This window comes from Microtus ochrogaster, chromosome 2, assembly GCF_000317375.1.
Source record: "Microtus ochrogaster isolate Prairie Vole_2 chromosome 2, MicOch1.0, whole genome shotgun sequence".
Classification (NCBI taxonomy): Eukaryota; Metazoa; Chordata; class Mammalia; order Rodentia; family Cricetidae; genus Microtus; species Microtus ochrogaster.
In genome coordinates, this window is record NC_022010.1 from 49,316,193 (window position 1) to 49,335,954 (window position 19,762).

A 19,762-nucleotide genomic window follows, 5' to 3' on the forward strand; every position below is an offset into this window, starting at 1 on the left:
CCAAACATGCAACACCCACGTGGGACTCAGCAATCGTTAACTGACTCCGTGACTTATAAGATAAATACACAACTCTTCCTATTTGCTTAACCCCCGGAGTTTTCAGTTTCTTCTTCTCAATGAAAACGAGCACCCTTCCCACACTTTTTTTTTTCTTAAACCAAGGCGCGTTGAAACACATTGTTCTTCCTCTGTGCGCCAAACAAGATCAGGAAATGGCTTTCCACACCGCTCCCATTTCCCATTATGAAATGTCAGTGATGAGCAGGCCAGCCTTTCATCTCCCCGTGGTTACAAAACTCTCACTGGGATGGAATTTCTGTGGACAAGCTTGGCCCTGGGAAGACCGAGCCATCGGAGGCTGGAAGCCTCTTTCACTTTTGGATCCCTGGGGCCTCATCAGGTGTGCAGCCGACCACTGTGCACACCTACTGGACAGGGTGAGAAAAGACCAGGTGTGGCTCTGCAGAGAGTTGCCTTCCTCAGCGTCCTGGGGTTAGAACGTGAAATCTAACCTCTCAAAAGACCTCCTGCTTCCTAAGTGCACAGGTAAAGGAGCAACAGTAGAAAAGGAGGTGTCACAGCGACACTGTCAGTGGAAGGGCTAGCGCTGGGCTTGGAGCCAGGGAATCTGTCCCATCATGGGGCATCCTCACTCCGAGGGGTAGTGGAGACCACAGGGAGGGGTTTCCTTGCAGCCTAGGACAGAGCACCGCTCCTGACAGGCCAGCGGTCCTCTCATGAATGCATACTGTCACAGGGCAGGGACCTGACAGCAGACAGGCTCTCTGAAGGGAGTGCTGTTGACATGTGTGTGTACAGTCCTGCCAGGGAGCATCAAGAGAAATTGATAGAGAGTAGGTATTTAGAGCAAGACAGTTTAGGCCCAGAACACGGGCTCTGCCCTGGAAGTATCCCTGGGGCAGACTAGGCAATTGGTGAGTCCCTTATTCAGCAATAGACCCTGTCTTAAAAGGGGAATCAGCAGACATGAACCTTTGGTCTGCACACATACGCACACTCACACACACACACACACACACACACACACACATGTGCATGCACAGAGGCACACAGTAAATAGATAAATAACTTTTTAAGATTTACAGTGTATGAAAATGTAGGGTGAAGAATGAGTCTCTACCCACTGTTATCCCCCACTTCCAGTTCCCAGAATGCGCAGGAGGCCCCATGATCACCATTTTCTTCTAAGTCCTCTGGAGATATTCGATCTCACTCCCACCCCTGCCTTTTAGAACGGCAACATGGTTCTAACCTATTAGACACAGTGTGTGTGCGCAGGCGTGTACAAAGGAGTGCATGAATGTGCCTGCAGTTTGCAATGACACCTTGCAAGAGTCAATTCTTTCCTTCCACCTTGTGAGGCCCAGGGATCAAACTCAGGTCATCAGGCTGCATGGCAAGCGCCTGTCCCCACTCAGCCATCTCTCTAGCCCCACAGACCTTCAGACATTGCTTTTTAGGCTCACAAATGTACCTAAGAGCTTCCTCATTCTTGTTTCCAGGATGCTCGGACCACGTCATAAAATTTGGGGGCCCAACCCCAATGGTACTCATCCTACAACACTCAGGAGCCTAATCTCCCCCCAACTTCCTCTTCAGCTCGAGCTGAGGGTAGGACATTGGACTCTTCACTCCTGATGCCCTATATGTCTTACATGTGAGCATGTGTGTGCTCGCACACACACCAGAACAAGGCACAGTAAGTGAGAACAGCAGCCAGGCACAGATGAACCATCTCCAACTGTCCCAGTTCCCCTTTCTTGCCGGTCAAGAGCAATGGCAAACCACGCAGGGAGCACAGCATCTGGAAACAGCCAAGATCTGACCAGATGAATCTGGGCCCCGCTCCAACCCTTCCTCCTCCTCTTTCCCAGAAGCAGGAGGATCATCAATGTCTTAACCCACAGAATGATGATGTGTCTCCTGTGTATAACACTCAGGGCTGCCTGCTCTCTGAGTCCCTCAGCTATTGTGCAAGTGGAACACATACCGGGGGCAGCATTCCTGGGTCTTGGGGAACTGGCTAAAATGCATCCTAGGCTGTGTGCTCTGTGGGTTGTAAATCTGCTTCCTATAACTTGGGAAGAGGAGAGGAAGTCCCGTCTTGGTCTAAGACAAGTAACAAGACTACAGTGAAGCCACTTCTCACAATCTAAAGGCCACCGGAGAAAGAAGGCCATGTGCCCTTTGTACCACACCACAAGGTTTAGAGCCCGTTCTGGGTTTTGGTCTGTGTGTTTTGTTTTGTTTTTAGCCAGGGTAGTGTTGACAATTGAACCTTAGCCCTCTTACACTAGTCAAGGGCTGTGAAACTGAGCTACACCCCAGTCACAACTTTCACCTTTAAAGCAATAATCCTGCTTTTCCAGATGGAGACCTGGGCTGCTTTTTGTCCAGATAAAAGGTCAGGGGGAAGGGTAGGGTTTCTCAGAATAGAAAGATGCTGAACCCACAAGTGACTCTAAGGCTCTGTCTGTGCTGAGAACCATCTGTAGCTTTAGAATGAAAGTTTGGTGCTAAAATTTTATGGCTAATGTTTGTTCTTAAACTAAAAATTGTGAGTCTTGCAGGCTTATCTCTGGGGTGCAGTACTGCAAGGCAGAACCAAGAGACACCCTCAGGAAACAAAGACATGGGAGTCCCTTGGATTGAGTGAAACAGTTCCCCAAGCGGTGGAAGAAACTGGCTTGAAGTGGTATGTCTGAAATTCTCCCTGTATCTCCCATCTTATCACAGGCTGGAGGAAGAAGACGCCAGCCGCACTTTTTATTTTATTTTATTTTTCAGGCGCACTTTTTTTTTTTCGAGACAGGGTTTCTCTGTAGCACTTTTTTTTTTTCGAGACAGGGTTTCTCTGTGGCTTTGGAGCCTGTCCTGGAACTACTCTTGTAGACCAGGCTGGCCTCGAACTCACAGAGATCCGCCTGCCTCTGCCTCCCGAGTGCTGGGATTAAAGGCGTGCGCCACCACCGCCCGGCTTCAGGCACACTTTTTAAAGAGATGTCACCAGCACTTAGCAGTTTCCCAGTGTCACTCTTCCTTTAAGAACTTGCCACATGTCACACACGTGTGTGTGGGCGAAGCCTACAATCCACAGGACCAGGGATGCTACTATCTCTGCTCTGCACATGGAAATCAAGGCAGAACCAGGCTAAATAACTCTCCCATGTCCACACAAAGTAGCCGAGAAAGTTTTTAATCTGAGAAGATGACACCACATTTTTATCCTCTAAATGTGGCTACTATTGTGGGTGGTCCATCGCCTCCCAGCAGCCCTCGAGGAAGGCAGCATCCTCTCCCTTCCGTTAGTCCTAGTGACGCGAGGCCCAGAGGGCAGGCCTGGCAGCAGAGCGGACTCCCAAAGGCAGGTTTCTGCAGGGCATCAGAGCAGGCCTTCCTTAATTCTAACGGCCCATCTGGCACCATTTCCCGAAGCAAAAGTGCCACCTGCCTAAGTCTCCAGCATTCAAGGCTGGGGGACCCAGAAAGCCCACTTTAACCTCAGATGCTCTCTCCTCCGTTGAGATGCCACTGGCAGAGGTCCTTCTGTTGGAGAGTGTTTTTTCTCGAGGCCGCGTTCAACAATCCGCTCACGAGTTTCATCTCTCAGTCACTGCCACTCCCTTCCACTTGCCAGTCGGACTAACATGAACATGAAGGTTTTATTTAAATAGCCTGTTGTGGGGTGGGCAGAGGTGTTTTCGGAGTAGATAGCCTAGGCTTGCCTGGAACTCATTACGTAGACCAGGCTGATCTTACATTTACTCTGTAGCCCAGGTTAGCCTCAAAATGATGGCAATCTTCTTGTCTCTGCCTCCAGAATGCTGGAATCACAGGCATGAAATGCCCTGCCAACTTAAACTTTAATAAATGTCGTTCGGCTAGAATACCTATTTGAAGAAAGCCCAGTAAGTGCAGTGAGACTTTCATGCGCTAGCATTGAGCAGCATAGCCTAGGGTGTGCTGGGGAGGGCTGTAGTTGGAAGCACGGTTCTCTATCGGTAAATGGAAACTTCGGTCCACAGCTTCACAGATGGGAGGGATCAAGGAACTCTGCCTGTGCGCCACATCCTGTGCACCTCCTCTATCTGTTCCCCATTTGTAGCCTTTATAACAAGCTGGTGACACAGACGAGCCTCTGAGCAGTGCAAGCTGCCCCAGGACCTAATCAGCTCTAAGAAGGAAGTTGTGGGAAGTCTGGCTTACAGTCATGAGACACACACAGGCCGGTCTGGGACTTGCGAAGGGAGTCTCAAGCGGGAAGTCTTGTGGGTTGGAACCCTAACCCTGTGGATCTGATGCTAACCCTACGTGAATGACATCATCAACACAGGATTTGAGGCAAGCAGCTGGTGCCTTCTGGGGAGTGGCTGAGGGTCTAGAGAAACAACCGCCTCAGATGCGCTGCTGAGTGTCAGGAGGTGTAGGAGTAGGGAAGACTTCCATGTTTATCCCATCTTTTATAGTCAAATACAGCATACAGCTCAGCTTCTCTCTCCCTAGCTGTGATTTTGCACAGACAACAGCAGCCCTCTGACCCACCGTGCCACTGGTTTGGTTGCTCTGAATCATTTAACACAGAGCAACACATTGTCCCTCCTCTTCTTTCCTTTCCCAGATGTGAAAACCCTTAGAGGCCACTCCGACATCCCAAAGACAGAATAGTGATAGTAATAATGGCAAGCACTGGTCTGATAGACTCCAGTTCTACCCTGCAGCAGCCACAGCTGCCAACAAAGGAAAGATGCATGTTTGCTTGTTCCAGTAAGGTAGAGAATGAGGGCTGACAACAGCGGCTGGAGACTGGTGAACACGCATCTTAGGACAATGTAAACTTTGCAGGTCACAGAGGAAACTGTTCCCCTAGCAACCTTAGGCAGCAAAGAAAGCAAATGATGCAAATCAAGAGAGAGAGAGAGAGAGAGAGAGAGAGAGAGAGAGAGAGAGAGAGAGAGAGCGCTCTGAGCTCTGTCTGTCCTGCCCTGCTGCACAGGACTGTCCGGGATTGAGAGAGCTCTGTCTGTCCTGCACAGGACTGCCCTGGATTGAGAGCTCTGTCTGTCCTACCCTGCTGCACAGGACTGCCCAGGATTGAGAGAGCTTTGTCTGTCCTGCACAGGACTGCCCTGGATTGAGAGCTCTGTCTGTCCTGCCCTGCTGCACAGGACTGCCTGGGATTGAGAGAGCTCTGTCTGTCCTGCACAGGACTGCCCTGGTTTTTGGCACATGTCCAATGGATACATATGACAGGCTCGTGCTGGGCCTCACTTTTATTGATGTGCTTGGACATTATCCATTTCATTGATCATCTTTTTCTTCGTTCTCATCCTTCCTCTCACTCCTCCCTCCCTTTCCCTGCTTTCCAAGGTCACTGGCTCAGAGTGGTAATTGAAGAGGAGGCTTGAGAAATCCTGGAATTTCCCAGGGTGCCTGTGATAAAGTGAGACTCGGCATGCGAGCAGAAAAGGATGTCTAGGGTCTTCTCCTGTTGTTTCTGTGGTTAAAGCCCTTCCCCAGATCTCAGCAGATGCTAACATGCCCATAGTCTCCTGCACTTCCTCCCCCTCATTTTAAATAAACCCAAGGGCTTAGAAAGGCAAACCCCAAATTAGTGTGATGAGATCTCCCTCCCACAAACCCAGTGAACACCAGGAAACTAGAGAACTTGCAGGAGTCAGAACTCTGTGGTTGTGCTAAGGGAGGGAAATGGGTTCCTGTCCTTACCCTTGGCAGTGAGCCAGGTGAGGAAGCCTCCTGGAAGACTGAAGTGACCATAGGGACTTAACTGTAGCGGCTGGACCTTTGCTAGGCCATGTTCCCTTGAGAGTGACCAAAAAGATACCCAACCACCTCCCAACAGATTCAGTGTGGGAATAGCGCTATGAATTAGGGCTGTGGGTGAAATGGAACAGGAGAAGACGACAGAAAAGCAGCATCGAGATGTAAAGCAGACCCACTAGAAGGCAACTAGTGGCTTGATGCCATCAGCTTGCTATCTGTAAAGGTAACTTGGAGAGTTGTGGGGGGCGGGAGGCTACCTAGCAATGGACGCTTAACCCACATTGAGTAAGCGAAGCACCTGCAATGGAGACAAGCAAACAGATGAACACTCTGAACCATGTGTTCAGAGTCACAACAGGGCCAGCACTGGGGACGGCTAACAGCAGCATCCGGCCGACTGAGCTTGCACAGCTTGGGGACGGCAGGAATCCAGCTGAAAACGTCAGTGCCACAGCACCAAAATACCAAAGAAGGAACAGATTTAGGAGAGGACTTGGTGGCGCACCTTGTATCGTGCTGCTCGGGAAGCAGAGGCAGGCAGATCTCTGAGTCAGAGACCAGTCGGACTCGTATTAAGGCCCTGTCTCAAGAAGAATAGGGAGGAGGAAGAGGAGGAGGAGGAGATGATCGTTTTAAAGTACAGGGCTGGGGATGTAGCTCAGCTCACAGAATGGCTGCCTAACGAGCACGAAGGTCTAGGTTTGATCTTCAGCACCGGGCACAACGCTGAATGTTTGTAATCCCAATGCACGGGAGGTAAAGGCAGGTAGACCATCTTAGGAACTTGAGGCCTTAGAGACTACCTGGGCTATAGACCCTTTCAGAAAAGAGAGAGGGGAAGATAGAGGGAGAAAGGAGGTAATGTACATTAGCACCTTTGGATGGAGAACAGCCCGCAGATGGAGTAGTTTGAATAAGATTGGCCCCCCAAAGGCTCATATATTTGACCGCTTAGTTGCCAGGGCATGGCACTGTTTGAAAGGATTAAAAGGATTAGGAGTTCCGGTCTTGTTGGAGGAAGTGTGTGTCCGGGGGATATGCTTTGAGGTTTCCAAAGGCCATGCCGGGCCTAGTCTTTCTCTTCCTGCTGCCTGCAGATCCGGATGTAGAACTCTCAACTACCTCTCCAGCACCATGTCTGCCACTGCGCTTCCTACCATGATGATAACGGATTAAACCTCTGAAACTGTAATCAAGCCCCAATTAAATGCTTTCCTTTATAAGAGGTGCTGTGAGCATGGTGTCTCTTCACAGCAAGAGAACACTGACTAAGATAATGATGCTCTTAGGATCCCCACAGGCCCCTCTGTTCTCAGGCCGTATAACTTGCCACTGCGTTGAGGACATTCATGTTTGGCTTGCGCACGGACAAGCTGAGATGTCCCAGGGAGCTGACAGCTTTGCTGGGGATGGTCCTTAAGCCATCCAAAGTCAGTGGACGCACACTCAAAACTGGCATGGCATTTCACGAGGACAACGCTGAGGACTGCCTCAGGCAGAGGACCCCCATAGAATGCACCTCAAATGGCCATGAGGATTCCTGCTCATTCACACAGCCTGTGAGCTCCCTTCCCTCCTGGCCTCACTTCCCTGTTCTACTTCCTGGAATTGCCTCCCAAAGAAACTCTCTGCACTCAAATCTTTGCCCAAGTCTACTTGGGGTAGGTGGGGGACCCGATTGAGGAAAACTTGGACAAAGCATTTGGAACAATTCTATAATCAAAAACAAAGATTCAAATACAAGGTGCTTCTGGAAGGGGAAAAGCTGACACCATCAAGTGAAATAAAAAGATTCTCAAACACAGAGATGAACCCGGGGAGAGGAGGGAAGCGTGGGAACACAGGAAAAGCGTGTGAGAAGGCAGGGCTAAGGGCGCCCAAGGAACTTGTGCTTGCTAAAGTCTGAGCATGAGATGAGAATACTTGAATAGACTGAGCAGAACCACGGCTATGGAGAAAGAAGTCACCAGGAAAAGAAAGGAAAAGAAAACACCACCCTCTCCTAGGGGCCAAATGCAGTGTCTTCTTTTGACCCAAGAGAATATAAAGCCCGTGCTGCCTCTTCCAGCCGTTGTCGGTACTCCAGTTTCTCATAGTTAGAAGGGTTGACTCCTTTAAAACCGTGCATCACTCCCCACCAGCAGCCGGCGATGGCTGCTGTGGAATCGCTGTCTCCGCCGTGGAAAAAGGCTCTGTGTGCAAGTTCCTTCCAGGAATCCCCCGCAGCCAGGAGGGCATCATAGGCGATCATGGGGGCATCGTGTCCACTGCTGCCGCCCCAGCCAGAGTAACTCAGGGAGATGTAGAATTGATCCCTCTCCTTCACCCCGAAGGGCTTCTGGAAGACGGGAGCTGACCTGCCATCTGAAATCCCTCGAAGTTCCAGGTACTTTTCCCATTCTTTCTGGAAGTAAGACCTGCGGCAGGGAAATCAATTTTTAAAAACTAATGTCAAAAGCCATATGGAAAAGTACCAGGTAGATATGTAAATAGAAAAAAGTCCAGAATGACTTCAGCTCCTCATACTAGTGTCATAAACTCATAGGGGAAAAAAGCAGCATTAACTCTACAAGCCATTCATCCATTTTTTACTAACCACCCACTGAGACCAGGTATGGACTCAGTTGCAGTTGCTCAGTAAGGAAGGTATGTGTCAGGGCGGCAGGACAGGAAACAAACATTGGTTCTTGTGGGTCCAGAGCAACACCTTATTACCTTTCCAGGAGAACTCTGGGACATCACGACATGGGCACCCTTAGTAAGGGCGCTGAGCCCTTTGCTTCTAAGAACGCTGATGTGAAGTAAGCCATGAAGAGGGGGAGAGGTGGCCTTGTCACCCAGCTCCTGGGGAAACTTATCTCTCAGGCATTCTAACCAAAGGTTCTGAAATATTGCTTCAAAGCAATACTGGAAAAAGAAATCTCAGAGAAACAGGAGGTAACCAAGAAAAGTGTGTCTCTGCACAGGCTGGTCATAGACATTTATAGGAAGCTGGAATCAAGATTAGGACTCAGGTGACTACAGGTGCCCACACACCAAGGCACCCACTTGGCTGCTTCAGGCAACCATGACGGGAAAGGAACGTGGACTCCTTAGCAGGTGCCCTGGGAGGAACAGGAATGTGAGAACTGTGATGGCTGCTGTGACCTCTGAACCCTAGGTACACGGATGGTGCATGCGCATACACAGACACTCACCAGTGTTGGAGATTTTCCTCCACAAAGTAGTCTGACTGGACAATGTAGTTTTTGGCTTCTGGTAACACCTCCATCAACCCTCTTCCCCACTCCCTCGGTGGCTTGTCATTCACGGCATACGCTGTAAAAAGAGCCGACACGAGGCTTCCCAGGTAGCCTGTGGGGTGGTGGTGGGTCATCCGGCCACTCTCGATGCTCACTTGGATTAGCATATCCAGCTGGCTAGGGTGAGGGAACCTCAGCCCGATGCACATGGCACGCATAGCAGCTCCGCAGCCACCCTCGTGGGTGTTGAAGGGGATCCTCCAGCCATCAGGCCTGTTGGGCTCCAGCTGCATGGCATTCTGCATGCAAGCACCACCTAGGGTGAGGCAGGTAGAGAGAAGGGTCAGAGACCAAAACAAAGGACCCGTGAGAATAAAGAACGAAACAGACTCCCAAGTTTCTCTGAAACAAAAGGAAAGCCATGAACATATGATATGGATGGAACGTATGATATGGATGGAACATATATGGACGGAACATATGACGTGAATGGAACATATAATATGGATGGAACATATGACATGGATAAAACATATGATGTGGATGGAACATATGACATGGATGGAACATATGACATGAATGGAACATATGATCTGGATGGAACACATGACATGGATGGAATATATGATATGAATGGAACATATGTTATGGACGGAATATATGGTATGGACAGAACATATGATGTGGACGGAACATATGATGTGGATGGAAATATGACATGGATGGAACACATGACATGGATGGAACACATGACATGGATGGAACACATGACATGGATGGAACATATGACATGGATGGAACATATGACATGGATGGAACATATGATATGGATGGCCCCACAGCTTCAAACCCCAGCCCAAAAGTTGTCCTTCTTTATATGCAATCCTAAGTGTGATATTATGAATTAACAAAGTAGCAAAAACATGGAGTAAGCCTTGGATCGCTGTACCATATTTGCTTTTATTTATTTTTGAAAGAAAGGCTTTCTCCATAAACCAAGCTGGCCTGGGACTCTCTATTGTATCTGAGGCTGGCCACAGACTCATAGTCATTCTCCTGCTTCTGCCTCCCAAGTGCTAGGACCACAGGTGTGTGCTATCATGTATTTGTTTTTAATAAGATCAGACTCAAAACTTAGGGAACTTAAGATCACAGAAGCAGCTAGTCAGTGACCATTAAAATATAATCAGACTCCATAGCTGAAGTCCTTAGTGAGTCTAATAAGAGCCTGTTAGGGTTCCCATTGGGGTTACTGACTATCAGAAAGAGAAAGTTCCAGAAGAAACATTAGGTTTAGATCAGGAACAACAAACTGTGACTGTCCCCTACATGACAGGGGTAAAAGGAGGCTTGCCCACTGACCATTGTCCATTTTATGTAAATGGAGACTTTTAATTACTCTGCTAAGCCTTTGGTAGAAACAGCTTTATTCATGACCCAATAAAAACAAAACATATATAGAAGGACATCCCACATCATTTCCCCTTTTCTGTCTAAATAGAAAGGAAGGTTTTAACTTTAACATAGTAAAATTACACATAACAAAACGGGTACAAAGCAAGAATTACAGTTTCAATAGTCTGTTTGTATCTGGAAAAATTAAAGAAAATACTCTATCATCTATTTTATTCTTTGTGAGTCTAAAGTTTCATATTTAATTTATCTTTTATTATAACTAAGGAAAACTATAACCATATCTAGCTATCTTCAAATCCATCAAAGATCCCAGAAGGATATAATATTACCTAAGTAAACAGAAAGTACACTGTAAGCAACCTCCAAAACTCTAGAATTGACAAAGACATCTCACTGCCTGCATAGTCACCTAAAGTTTTTCTGTAACATTGGGTATCCACCTTCAGCCTATAGGCCCATAGTATCCAGTAGACTTTTCCATGAAGCACGAAATTTGAAAGACTGTTTTGTCTATATTGGCAGTTTGTCAGTCACTTTCTTCTGTGTCCTGTAGAATGTCTGGCAGACTCTTTCATGAAGCAAGAACCCTGAAGAACTGTCTCACCTTCTTTTTGCAAGTTCAGCAGTCATTTTTCTGTGGGTTCTGTATGTCCAGTTTATACAGAATACCATAAAGCAGTCCAGGCAAGAGTTTCTTGCCCAAATGGCTAATTTTGTCACATTGAAGGCAAATTCCATAATGAGTTTCTTGAATGCCCATCAACCTCTCTATAAAGTAATTGGTGGGGGCTGGAGAGATGGCTCAGAGGTTAAGAGCATTGCCTGCTCTTCCAAAGGTCCTGAGTTCAATTCCCAGCAACCACATGGTGGCTTACAACCATCTGTAATGAGGTCTGGTGCCCTCTTCTGGCCTGCAAGTATACATACAAGCGGAACTCTGTTTATGCAATAAATAAAGATTTATTTAAAAAAATAAATAAATAAAGTAATTGGTGGTGTCAGAAGCAGGCATGTCTCACTATTGAGAAAACCCTAAGTTCTTAAAACCTTTAAAATGCAATATTCTGTAGGCCTTTGAAGTGTTGAAGATTATCTATCTAACTGAAATATATCTCTGTGTACCTAGAAAACCTAACTAATATGACTACAAGTTTGACTATTATAAATGACTAACTATTAATCTGTAATTTTAACTATACACTGTATTTTAAATGAGTGGTATAAACATAATACCTTAAACAAAAGTAGTGTAAGAAAATTAACCTTAAATTTGTATCAATAGACCAAAATCTATACTAATGTAAAGCATTTATCTCTATATCATATCCCCTCCATTTTTTAGAAAGAGATTGACTGTGACCATTAACCACTTACAACAAACCCCCTTTAAATGAAAACAAACATTTATAAATAATCATTTTAGGAATTTGGGCATTGTTTTCTCCAAGGTGCTTCCTGTTATTTTTTGGGTGAAATATTTTTAGGGTTCATAGAGACCTTTTGGAGTCATGTTCCATCAAACCACATTAGCCTGGAAGGAATCCACAAGTTCTTATCTTCTGTAGAAACAAAAGCAGAGCTTCTTTTTCAAAGTAACATATCCTTAGACTCAAATTTTGAAGTCAAGATAACTTTAAAATATGTACGTTGGTTTAGCTTAGCAATCCCCAGAATCAAATGTTTTTCAGCAGTTAACTCATTAACCATCAAAAAATCCAAAGAAAACACAATAATACACATAATTCAGACTCTCTGTATATTTTATCTTTACATGAATTATTTTTTATTCTATTACTTTTAAATATTTGAGCACATGTCCTTGTGGCACAGTTGTATAACACTTTGTAATGATAATCCCCAACAGACTCTTATAGGAAGAAAGGTTGGTCAGGGAAAAGGTGACCTAAACCTGGAGGCCCCTAGGGGACCACAATAAGTTCCCAAAGTGGGTAAGAGCCACTGTGTGCAGAACTGGAACAAAAGAGTCTTCATTTTTTTTCTTAATTAGAAAAACAAAAACAGTTTTCTTTGTAATTGTTCATAACAAAATATAGAAAATAGAAGGAAAATAACAAATGATGTCTACTTCTATAACTTAGGTAGAATTATGAACATATTTATGAATACGCTTCTCAACAGAGAGAAGCAACTGTTCTGTGTGTGTGTGTGTGTGTGTGTGTGTGTGTGTGTGTGTGTGTGTGGTGTTTGAGCACACGCCCATGTGCATACAGAGGACAGAGATGGCTGCCAGGTGTCCTGTCTCTTTCTCAGATTCTCGGTACAGGGTCTAGAGATAGCCCAGCAAACTATAGGTGTGTGTGTGTGTGTGTGTGTGTGTGTGTGTGTGTGTGTGGTGTTTGAGCACACGCCCATGTGCATACAGAGGGCAGAGGTGGCTGCCAGGTGTCCTGTCTCTTTCTCAGATTCTCGGTACAGGGTCTAGAGATAGCCCAGCAAACTATAGGGATCCTCCTGTCTCTGTCTCCTTTTGCACAGGGGCTACACCTGTGATTGTTATGTGGGTGCTGGGGATTTGAACTCAGGTCCTCACGCTTGCACAGCTAGTGTTCTTACCTGCTGAGCTATATCTCTACCACCTCCCACCCCACCCCACTCCTGACCTTCCTGCTTCCTCCTCCCAAGTGCTGGGATTACAGATATGCACTACCACACCTGGCACACGACATTATTTTCATAAAATATTTTTCTGAAACCTACTTTTTTTATTTCATGGATAAAACCTTTCCATATTCATCTGAAGAGTTTACAAAATTGTGATGCCACCATAAATAAGTTACAGGAATTCAAATCTATACTATCATTTCATTGATATTTAAATGCCCCGCAACTTTTTTCTCCTTTTGGTTCTCTGAAACAGAATCTCACTCCAGAGCCTAGGCTGGAGTCCAAGTCCTCCTGAGTGTCGAGACAGTCACCGATCCCTACTCCCGCCAACATTCTCTGTGCCCAGGAGCCACCTCCTCCCAGCAGCACTCACCTGGCGCCCGGCCATCCATGTCTCTCATGCAGTCCTGATAATGTTTAGCTAGAAGGGAATACAGCTGAGCCAAGCTCGGGGATGTGCCGGCTTCCAGGAGTGCCTCTGCTGTAGCCAGGTGCATCACCGTGTCGTCGCTGACTCTCCACTGTGCCACGTCTATGGCTTCCAAGTCACCCATCTGGGCCAACTGCCGGTGTATCTTCTCCCCATCCCGAAGGAACTCCCACTTCCCATTGAAGTATCCCAAGGCATCTCCAGCTGCGCTCAGCACCATGGCGGCCACATATCTCTCAATCAGCCCCCCACCCATGCTGCGCTTGGCACAGGCGGTCTTGGGGGACAGCTAAGACACCTGCAGGAAGAAAGAGAAAGATCAGTCAGAAAAAAAGCAGGAAAACAGACAAAACTCTGTATTTTATAGGGCATTCTCCCTGCAGGCACTTTATTAAATACATCCCATTTGATCCTCATAACTGCCCTATAAGAGATTTGCTACTAGGTGCATCTTAAGCCGAATAAGTCAAACATCATAAAGATAATGCGGTTTTATAAGTGTTAAGAGAACTGAATCAGAGCTAGCAGAGGCTGGGATACTAGCACAGAACTAACTCCCGAGCCAGGTCTCTAACTCCATCTTGGACTCTCAGGTCGTGGCACACCCATTAGGTTCTACAAGGCCTGTAGTTTTCTCCTTTAGGTGACATGCGGCTTGGAAATGCATCTCTCTTTTTTTTTTTAAAGATTTATTTATTATGTATACAACATTTTCCCAGAAGAGGGCACCAGATCTCATTACAGATGGTTGTGAGCCACCATGTGGTTGCTGGGAATTGAACTCAGGACCTCTGGAAGAGCAGTCGGTGCTCTTAACCTCTGAGCCACCTCTCCAGCCCAAGTGCCTCTCTCCTTGAAGTAGTTAATGACACTTGTTAAGGGTAAGTGTTCACAGATGAGGAAACAGAAGCTCACAAACAAAATGTGCAGATCCCAGACTTCTAGTTCCCTGCTATTCTACAGCAGATTACAGGCCTCGGCTCTGGCCTTGACCTTGGGCAACTTCCTGAGGCACTCAAGATAATGATTTAAAAACAAACAAACAGCAACAACCTCCCAAGGAATGAATGAGTTCCCATAAAGTGTATAGGGAGTGTATAAAGTGTATAGGGAGCACAACTTTATGATTATTATCCATCAACAACCAGTTCCATAATTAAGCTTTGCCCACACTCTTCCTTTTCATCAGCAATATTTTTGTTTTTCCATTTTACAATGATTTATTTTTATTTTACGTGCTCTGGCTTTTTGTCTACATGTGTGTCTGTGTGAGGATGTCTGATCCCCTACAACTGGCCTTATAGGCATTTCTGATCTGCCACGTGGGTGCTGGGACTTGAACCTGAGTCATCTGGAAGGGTACCCAGTGTTCTTAACTGCTAAGCAATCTCTCTAGTCCCTGTTTGCTTTATATATGGTAAAAGTTCTATGTCGGGGCAGTGGTGGCCCATGCCTTTAATCCCAGCACTCAGGAAGCAGAGTTAGGCGCGGATCTCTGTGAATTTGAGGCCAGCCTGGTCTACAAGAGCTAGTTCCAGGACAGGCACCAAAAACTACAGAGAAACCCTGTCTCAAAAATCCAAAAATATAAATAAACAAACAAACAAACAAACAAACAAATAAATAAATAAATAAAAGTTCTATAGTACTGGATCACAGATGATATTGTGTAGGAGAAGGAGGAAAGGGCCAGCCCAAGAAACCCACCCTGGCTTTGATACCAGTGAAAGAAATACACTTTGGCCTGGTAATCACAGCCAAAGAAACACACCCTGACTAGAGCCAAAGAAACACACTTCGGCCCTAGAATCACAGTCAGAAAAAGAAACATGCCCTGGCCCTGAAATTAGAGAAACACAATTTGGCCCTCAAACCAGAGGCAAATCTGTGCCTGACCAACTCCAACTAAACAGAAAACCAACCAATCCCTGTGCAGACAAGAATCAATCCCTGAGCAGAAAACCAACCAATCCCTGAGCACGAGCTCTAGCAAATATGAGCTCAAGGGACTGAAATCTGATCGATTCCCACCCTGAAAATCTTCTCCCTGGAAAAACTTGGCTCCTAAGAAACCCTATATAATTTGCTGCTGCCTTCTTCCACCCTGGCACAGGCTGCCACCCTCCTGGATTCTTCCCTCCCAATAAATCTCTTGAGTGAGATTTGAGTGAGACCTTCCTTCACAGGAATGCACTTTTCGTGGGAGCCAGCAGAGCAGAGCAGAGCAGAGCAGAGCAGAGCAGAGCAGAGCAGGGCTGTAACACTTCTGCTGGGGAAACCTCCCCCCTAGCAGAGCGGGAGTAACTCCACTCCTACACTCCAGGGAACAGGAGCTGGAGCCCAATCGGAGCAGAGCTGTTAGAATGGCGAAACCTTCCCCCTAGCAGAACGAGGTTGCTACACTCCTGCACTGCAGGGAACAGGAGCTGGAGCCGAACCGGAACAGAGCTGTTACACTGGAGAAACCTTTCCCTAGACCAGAGCTGTAAGCTGCTATGTTTGCTATGACCTGTGGTATTCCTTAGCTCCTGGTCGCCAGAATACTCTTCCATCCTAACTGTAACACTCGGTATTCCCTGGCCCCGATTTCCAGACTACTTTTCCACCCAGGCTGTAACACTTAGCACTCGTTGGTTCCCAGCTGCCAGGATCCCTTTCCATTCAAGCTGCGATGCTTTGAATATTCCCACCACACATGAAATCCTTGCCAAAGCACTGGCTTCCTTGTGCGTGCATTTCTCGAGACCCTACTCTGCGCTAGGCCAGTTCCCCACTGTGCCCATTCCCTGTGACCCTTGGGTTCAAAGTGCACCAACATCTGCCCACTCTGTCTATCCATCTACCCCATGTACAGGGGTAAACACTCTTAGAGACACAGAGACTAGCTCAGCCCTGCCCTCAGTTCAAGCTCCCCTGCACCCAACTGCCCTTCTTCCTCTCTACTTACCTAAATGCTATCTTAGGTTTAGTTCAAGCCCAGGCACTTCCACGGTCTTCCATCTAGCCACACTGCTCAGGACTAGGGCACAGGCCGGCAAAGACCTGGAGAAGCAGTAAGGGGAAAAGACAGACTGAGCATTTGTAAGAGCGAGCTCCTAATCACATTATCTAAATATTTTTCTTATGTATAAACAAAGCCTAGGAAGTAGAGATCTGTACTCTCTTGAGTTAGCTGTGTGATCCTAATAAACAAGCCATTCACTCTGGAATGGTTTCCCGTCCGTGGGGCAGCAGGAGGATGTAGATTGTAAATGTTCTCTGAGGTACTGTCTTGGCCCAGGTTTTCGAAGCCAAAGCTTTGTTGACCTCTGAGAATTGAGAACTAACACCCACTCCTTTCCCTCCCAATGCTCAAGGTTTCCTTTCTGCAATTGTCCCCAGTGTGTGGGGAGCCCGTGGAGGAAGCATCTTTTCTCTCTGGAATTCCTTTTCATCCTGGGACATGCCCCAGTCCCAGCCGTAAGAAGTCATTATTTCTTAACCCACTTTAAACTTCTAGGGTCTCATTGCAATCAAACTATACAATCAAAACTGAAGTCCACTTCCAGACTAGCCTGTTTTGCCGGCCTGGGTCGGAGGAGGAACAGGGAAAGAAGAGGTTAAGGGAGAGGGCGACACACTCTGGAAAGTCCTGGAGGCCACTTTGAGGGCCTGGTACGACTCTGGAAGTGAGAGCCCCGGGCTGAGCGGGTACCAGGTCAACCGGAGGAGAGTGGTACAGGAGTCTGGCTGTACCTGCTGGGGAGAGGCTGGGAGCGCGGGGCGACCTGAGCAGGAGTAGGGGTAGCAGGCGCTGGAGCCTCGGTGTCCCGCGTGCGAGCCCGGGGCAAACAAGGGCGGAGCCGCGAGCGGGGCTCCTGGACTGGGGAGTAGCAGACGCAGAGCGGCTTCCGGCGGGGCCGCGCCCTCCCCACCATCAGCACCGGGCGGAAGGTGGCTGTCACGGCGCCCAATCCCCAGGGAAGCGCGGGTGGAGAGAGCGGCCTGGGAACCGCTCTGCGCTGTGTGTCTGCGGTTATGGGGGCCGGGGCGAGCCGGGCGTGCGCCCCTGTCGGGTTCTGCCCCTCGCTGTAAGATGGCCTGACTGCGGCACCCATCTTCTAGAGTGGCGACTGCTCGTCCATTATAGCGCTAGACTGTTTGGGTCTGCATGCTCTTCACGGAAGTGCTTCTAACGGGAACTTAGAAGGGAACAATTAGCTTCTCACCCCTAAATTATGGCTCTGGAATTATTAATACTCTAAGGTAGCGAAGGACGCATTAAGGCCAAGATGTCGTGTTCCAAGTATAAGCCTGCGCCCCTGGCCACTCTTCCCAGTACCCTCGACCCAGCCCAGTACAACTAACTGTCCCCGGAGACCCGAAAGATGCAGGTCGAGCGCTTGAGCATCAGGGTCACCTTAAACGGGAATATCTGCTTCTGTACAACCACCCCAAACGCTCATCTTAGATCCTGCCTTGGCTCTAAGTAGCTGTTTATCCTAATTTCAGACCCAACTCCAAGAATTCACTTTTAGGAGCTGTGCTGGGAATTGGACCTCTCTTCTGACGAGGTTTCAAAACAGACGGGAGAGAAAGGCAGACTTCTTTAGGAAGGAAAAATTGGATCTCCTATTAACTTTGGCAATGACTCTTGCCATAAATAAATCTCCTATTAATCTCAAAAATAATGAAGGAGGCATTCGTGTGGAGTTTGGGGACATTTTTATTAAGCAGAAAATAAATCATGTTTTAGGATGATGGATATATGTTAAAAGCACTACGGGGAGGGCTGCTTGAAAGGGCAAACATCAAACTGTAAATGATTACAATTGTCTGTCAGAGGGAACAAGAGAGACGGAAGAAATTTAAATTTTGGTGGGTTTTGTTTCGTTTTTTTGGGACGGTTTCCACTATAGCCCAGACTGGTCTCAAACTCATTCCTCCTGTCTCCACCTTGAGAACGCTGGAATTTCCGTTTTGCAACACCACGTCTGGCTTACATCTGTTAGAATATTTTTCTGTGTTATATATGAAGAGATTTTTAGAGAAAAATAGAAACCACAGGCTACCACTCTGGTTACATAGACCTAGAGTCTTCATGGGTACTCTCACGATTTTAGAACAATAACAGGTCCTTTTGTAAAGAAAATTTTATATCCTCTCTTTAAAAACTGACTTCATCGCCGGGCGATGGTGGCGCACGCCTTTAGTCCCAGCACTCGGGAGGCAGAGGCAGGCGGATCTCTGTGAGTTCGAGACCAGCCTGGTCTACAAGAGCTGGGCCAGGACAGGCTCCAAAACCACAGAGAAACCCTGTCTCGAAAAACCAAAAAAAAAAAAAAAAAAAAAAAAAAAAAAAAAAAAAAAAAAAAAAATCAAAAAAAAAAAACTGACTTCATCATCTACAAACAGGGCTCCAAATGTTCATGCACATCAGTGCTTCTGGGATCAGCTTCCTTCTAGTTGGATACAATGAGAGTGCCCAGCTGCTCTCCCACCTCTTTATGGTTGTTTTAAGAGAACAGATTCACCGATAATCGGAAAACAGGATGCTGAAACAAAGCTTTGACACTCCCTAGGCCCGACTATGTCACAAGTGCCCGTTTACACAGTGACAGCTACAGGTTTTGGAAATGTGTACTAACAGGAAGTCGTTAATATGCAAGGGCTGTGTGGGCTCTCTAGCAGAAATTCACAGCAAAGCAGCTGCAAGGGGCAAAGGGCAACAAAGCACGGGCTAGGATCCTGTGTAAATTCATCAAAATAAATTAAGACGGGGAAGTATGAAAGCAGGAAAGCTAGGGACAAAGACATAAAAATCCAAAAGTAGCTGTAATGGTTTTCATTCAAAAAGACTGGGCAGCTCACTGTATGACGTCTTGGCTGCAGAACAACACCCAGTTAGCTGTTCAAATCTTACTCCAGACAGGAAAGGGTTTTAAAGCTGAGATTAGCTTTTTTTATCGACAAACACTGGGGAGAGTAGACTATTGTCCATATTGTGGGGAAGCCTTATTGAATCAGTTAAAGATCTTAAGAGAAAGGGCTCCCCTCCCATAGGAAAAAGAATTCTGCTAACTGACTGCCTTAGGACCATAGGCTCCTTCTCGGGTCCTCCAGGCTGCAGACTTTGAGCTCGCCAAACCTTAGGATGTAGAAACCTAGTGTAGCCCTGGCTGGCCTAGAACTCATTCGGTAGACCAGGTTGACCTCAAACTCACCTCCTAAATGCGGTGGTTAATAAATCCAATTCTTCTTCTTC

General features: G+C 47.0%; 1 protein-coding gene across 1 annotated transcript; it reads right to left on the minus strand.

Moving 5' to 3' along the window:
- Positions 1-7,511: 7,511 nt before the first annotated feature.
- Positions 7,512-17,349, minus strand: Adprh (ADP-ribosylarginine hydrolase). The gene is made up of 5 exons (XM_005344983.3): positions 17,254-17,349; positions 16,466-16,560; positions 13,462-13,816; positions 9,003-9,363; positions 7,512-8,222 (listed from the first exon to the last, which is right to left on the minus strand). The coding sequence occupies exons 3-5, from the start codon at positions 13,772-13,774 to the stop codon at positions 7,808-7,810; spliced, it is 1,089 nt and encodes a 362-aa protein (XP_005345040.1). The 5' UTR covers positions 13,775-13,816; positions 16,466-16,560; positions 17,254-17,349; the 3' UTR covers positions 7,512-7,807.
- Positions 17,350-19,762: the final 2,413 nt, after the last annotated feature.

Coding starts and splice junctions, on each gene's coding strand:
- Adprh (XM_005344983.3), bottom strand. CDS start 13,774: ATGGGTGGGGGGCTGATTGAGAGATATGTGGCCGCCATGGTGCTGAGC. Junction 9,364..13,461: donor CATGGATGGCCGGGCGCCAG/GTGAGTGCTGCT, acceptor GCCTCACCCTAG/GTGGTGCTTGCATGCAGAAT. Junction 8,223..9,002: donor GAGGAAAATCTCCAACACTG/GTGAGTGTCTGT, acceptor TCCCTGCCGCAG/GTCTTACTTCCAGAAAGAAT.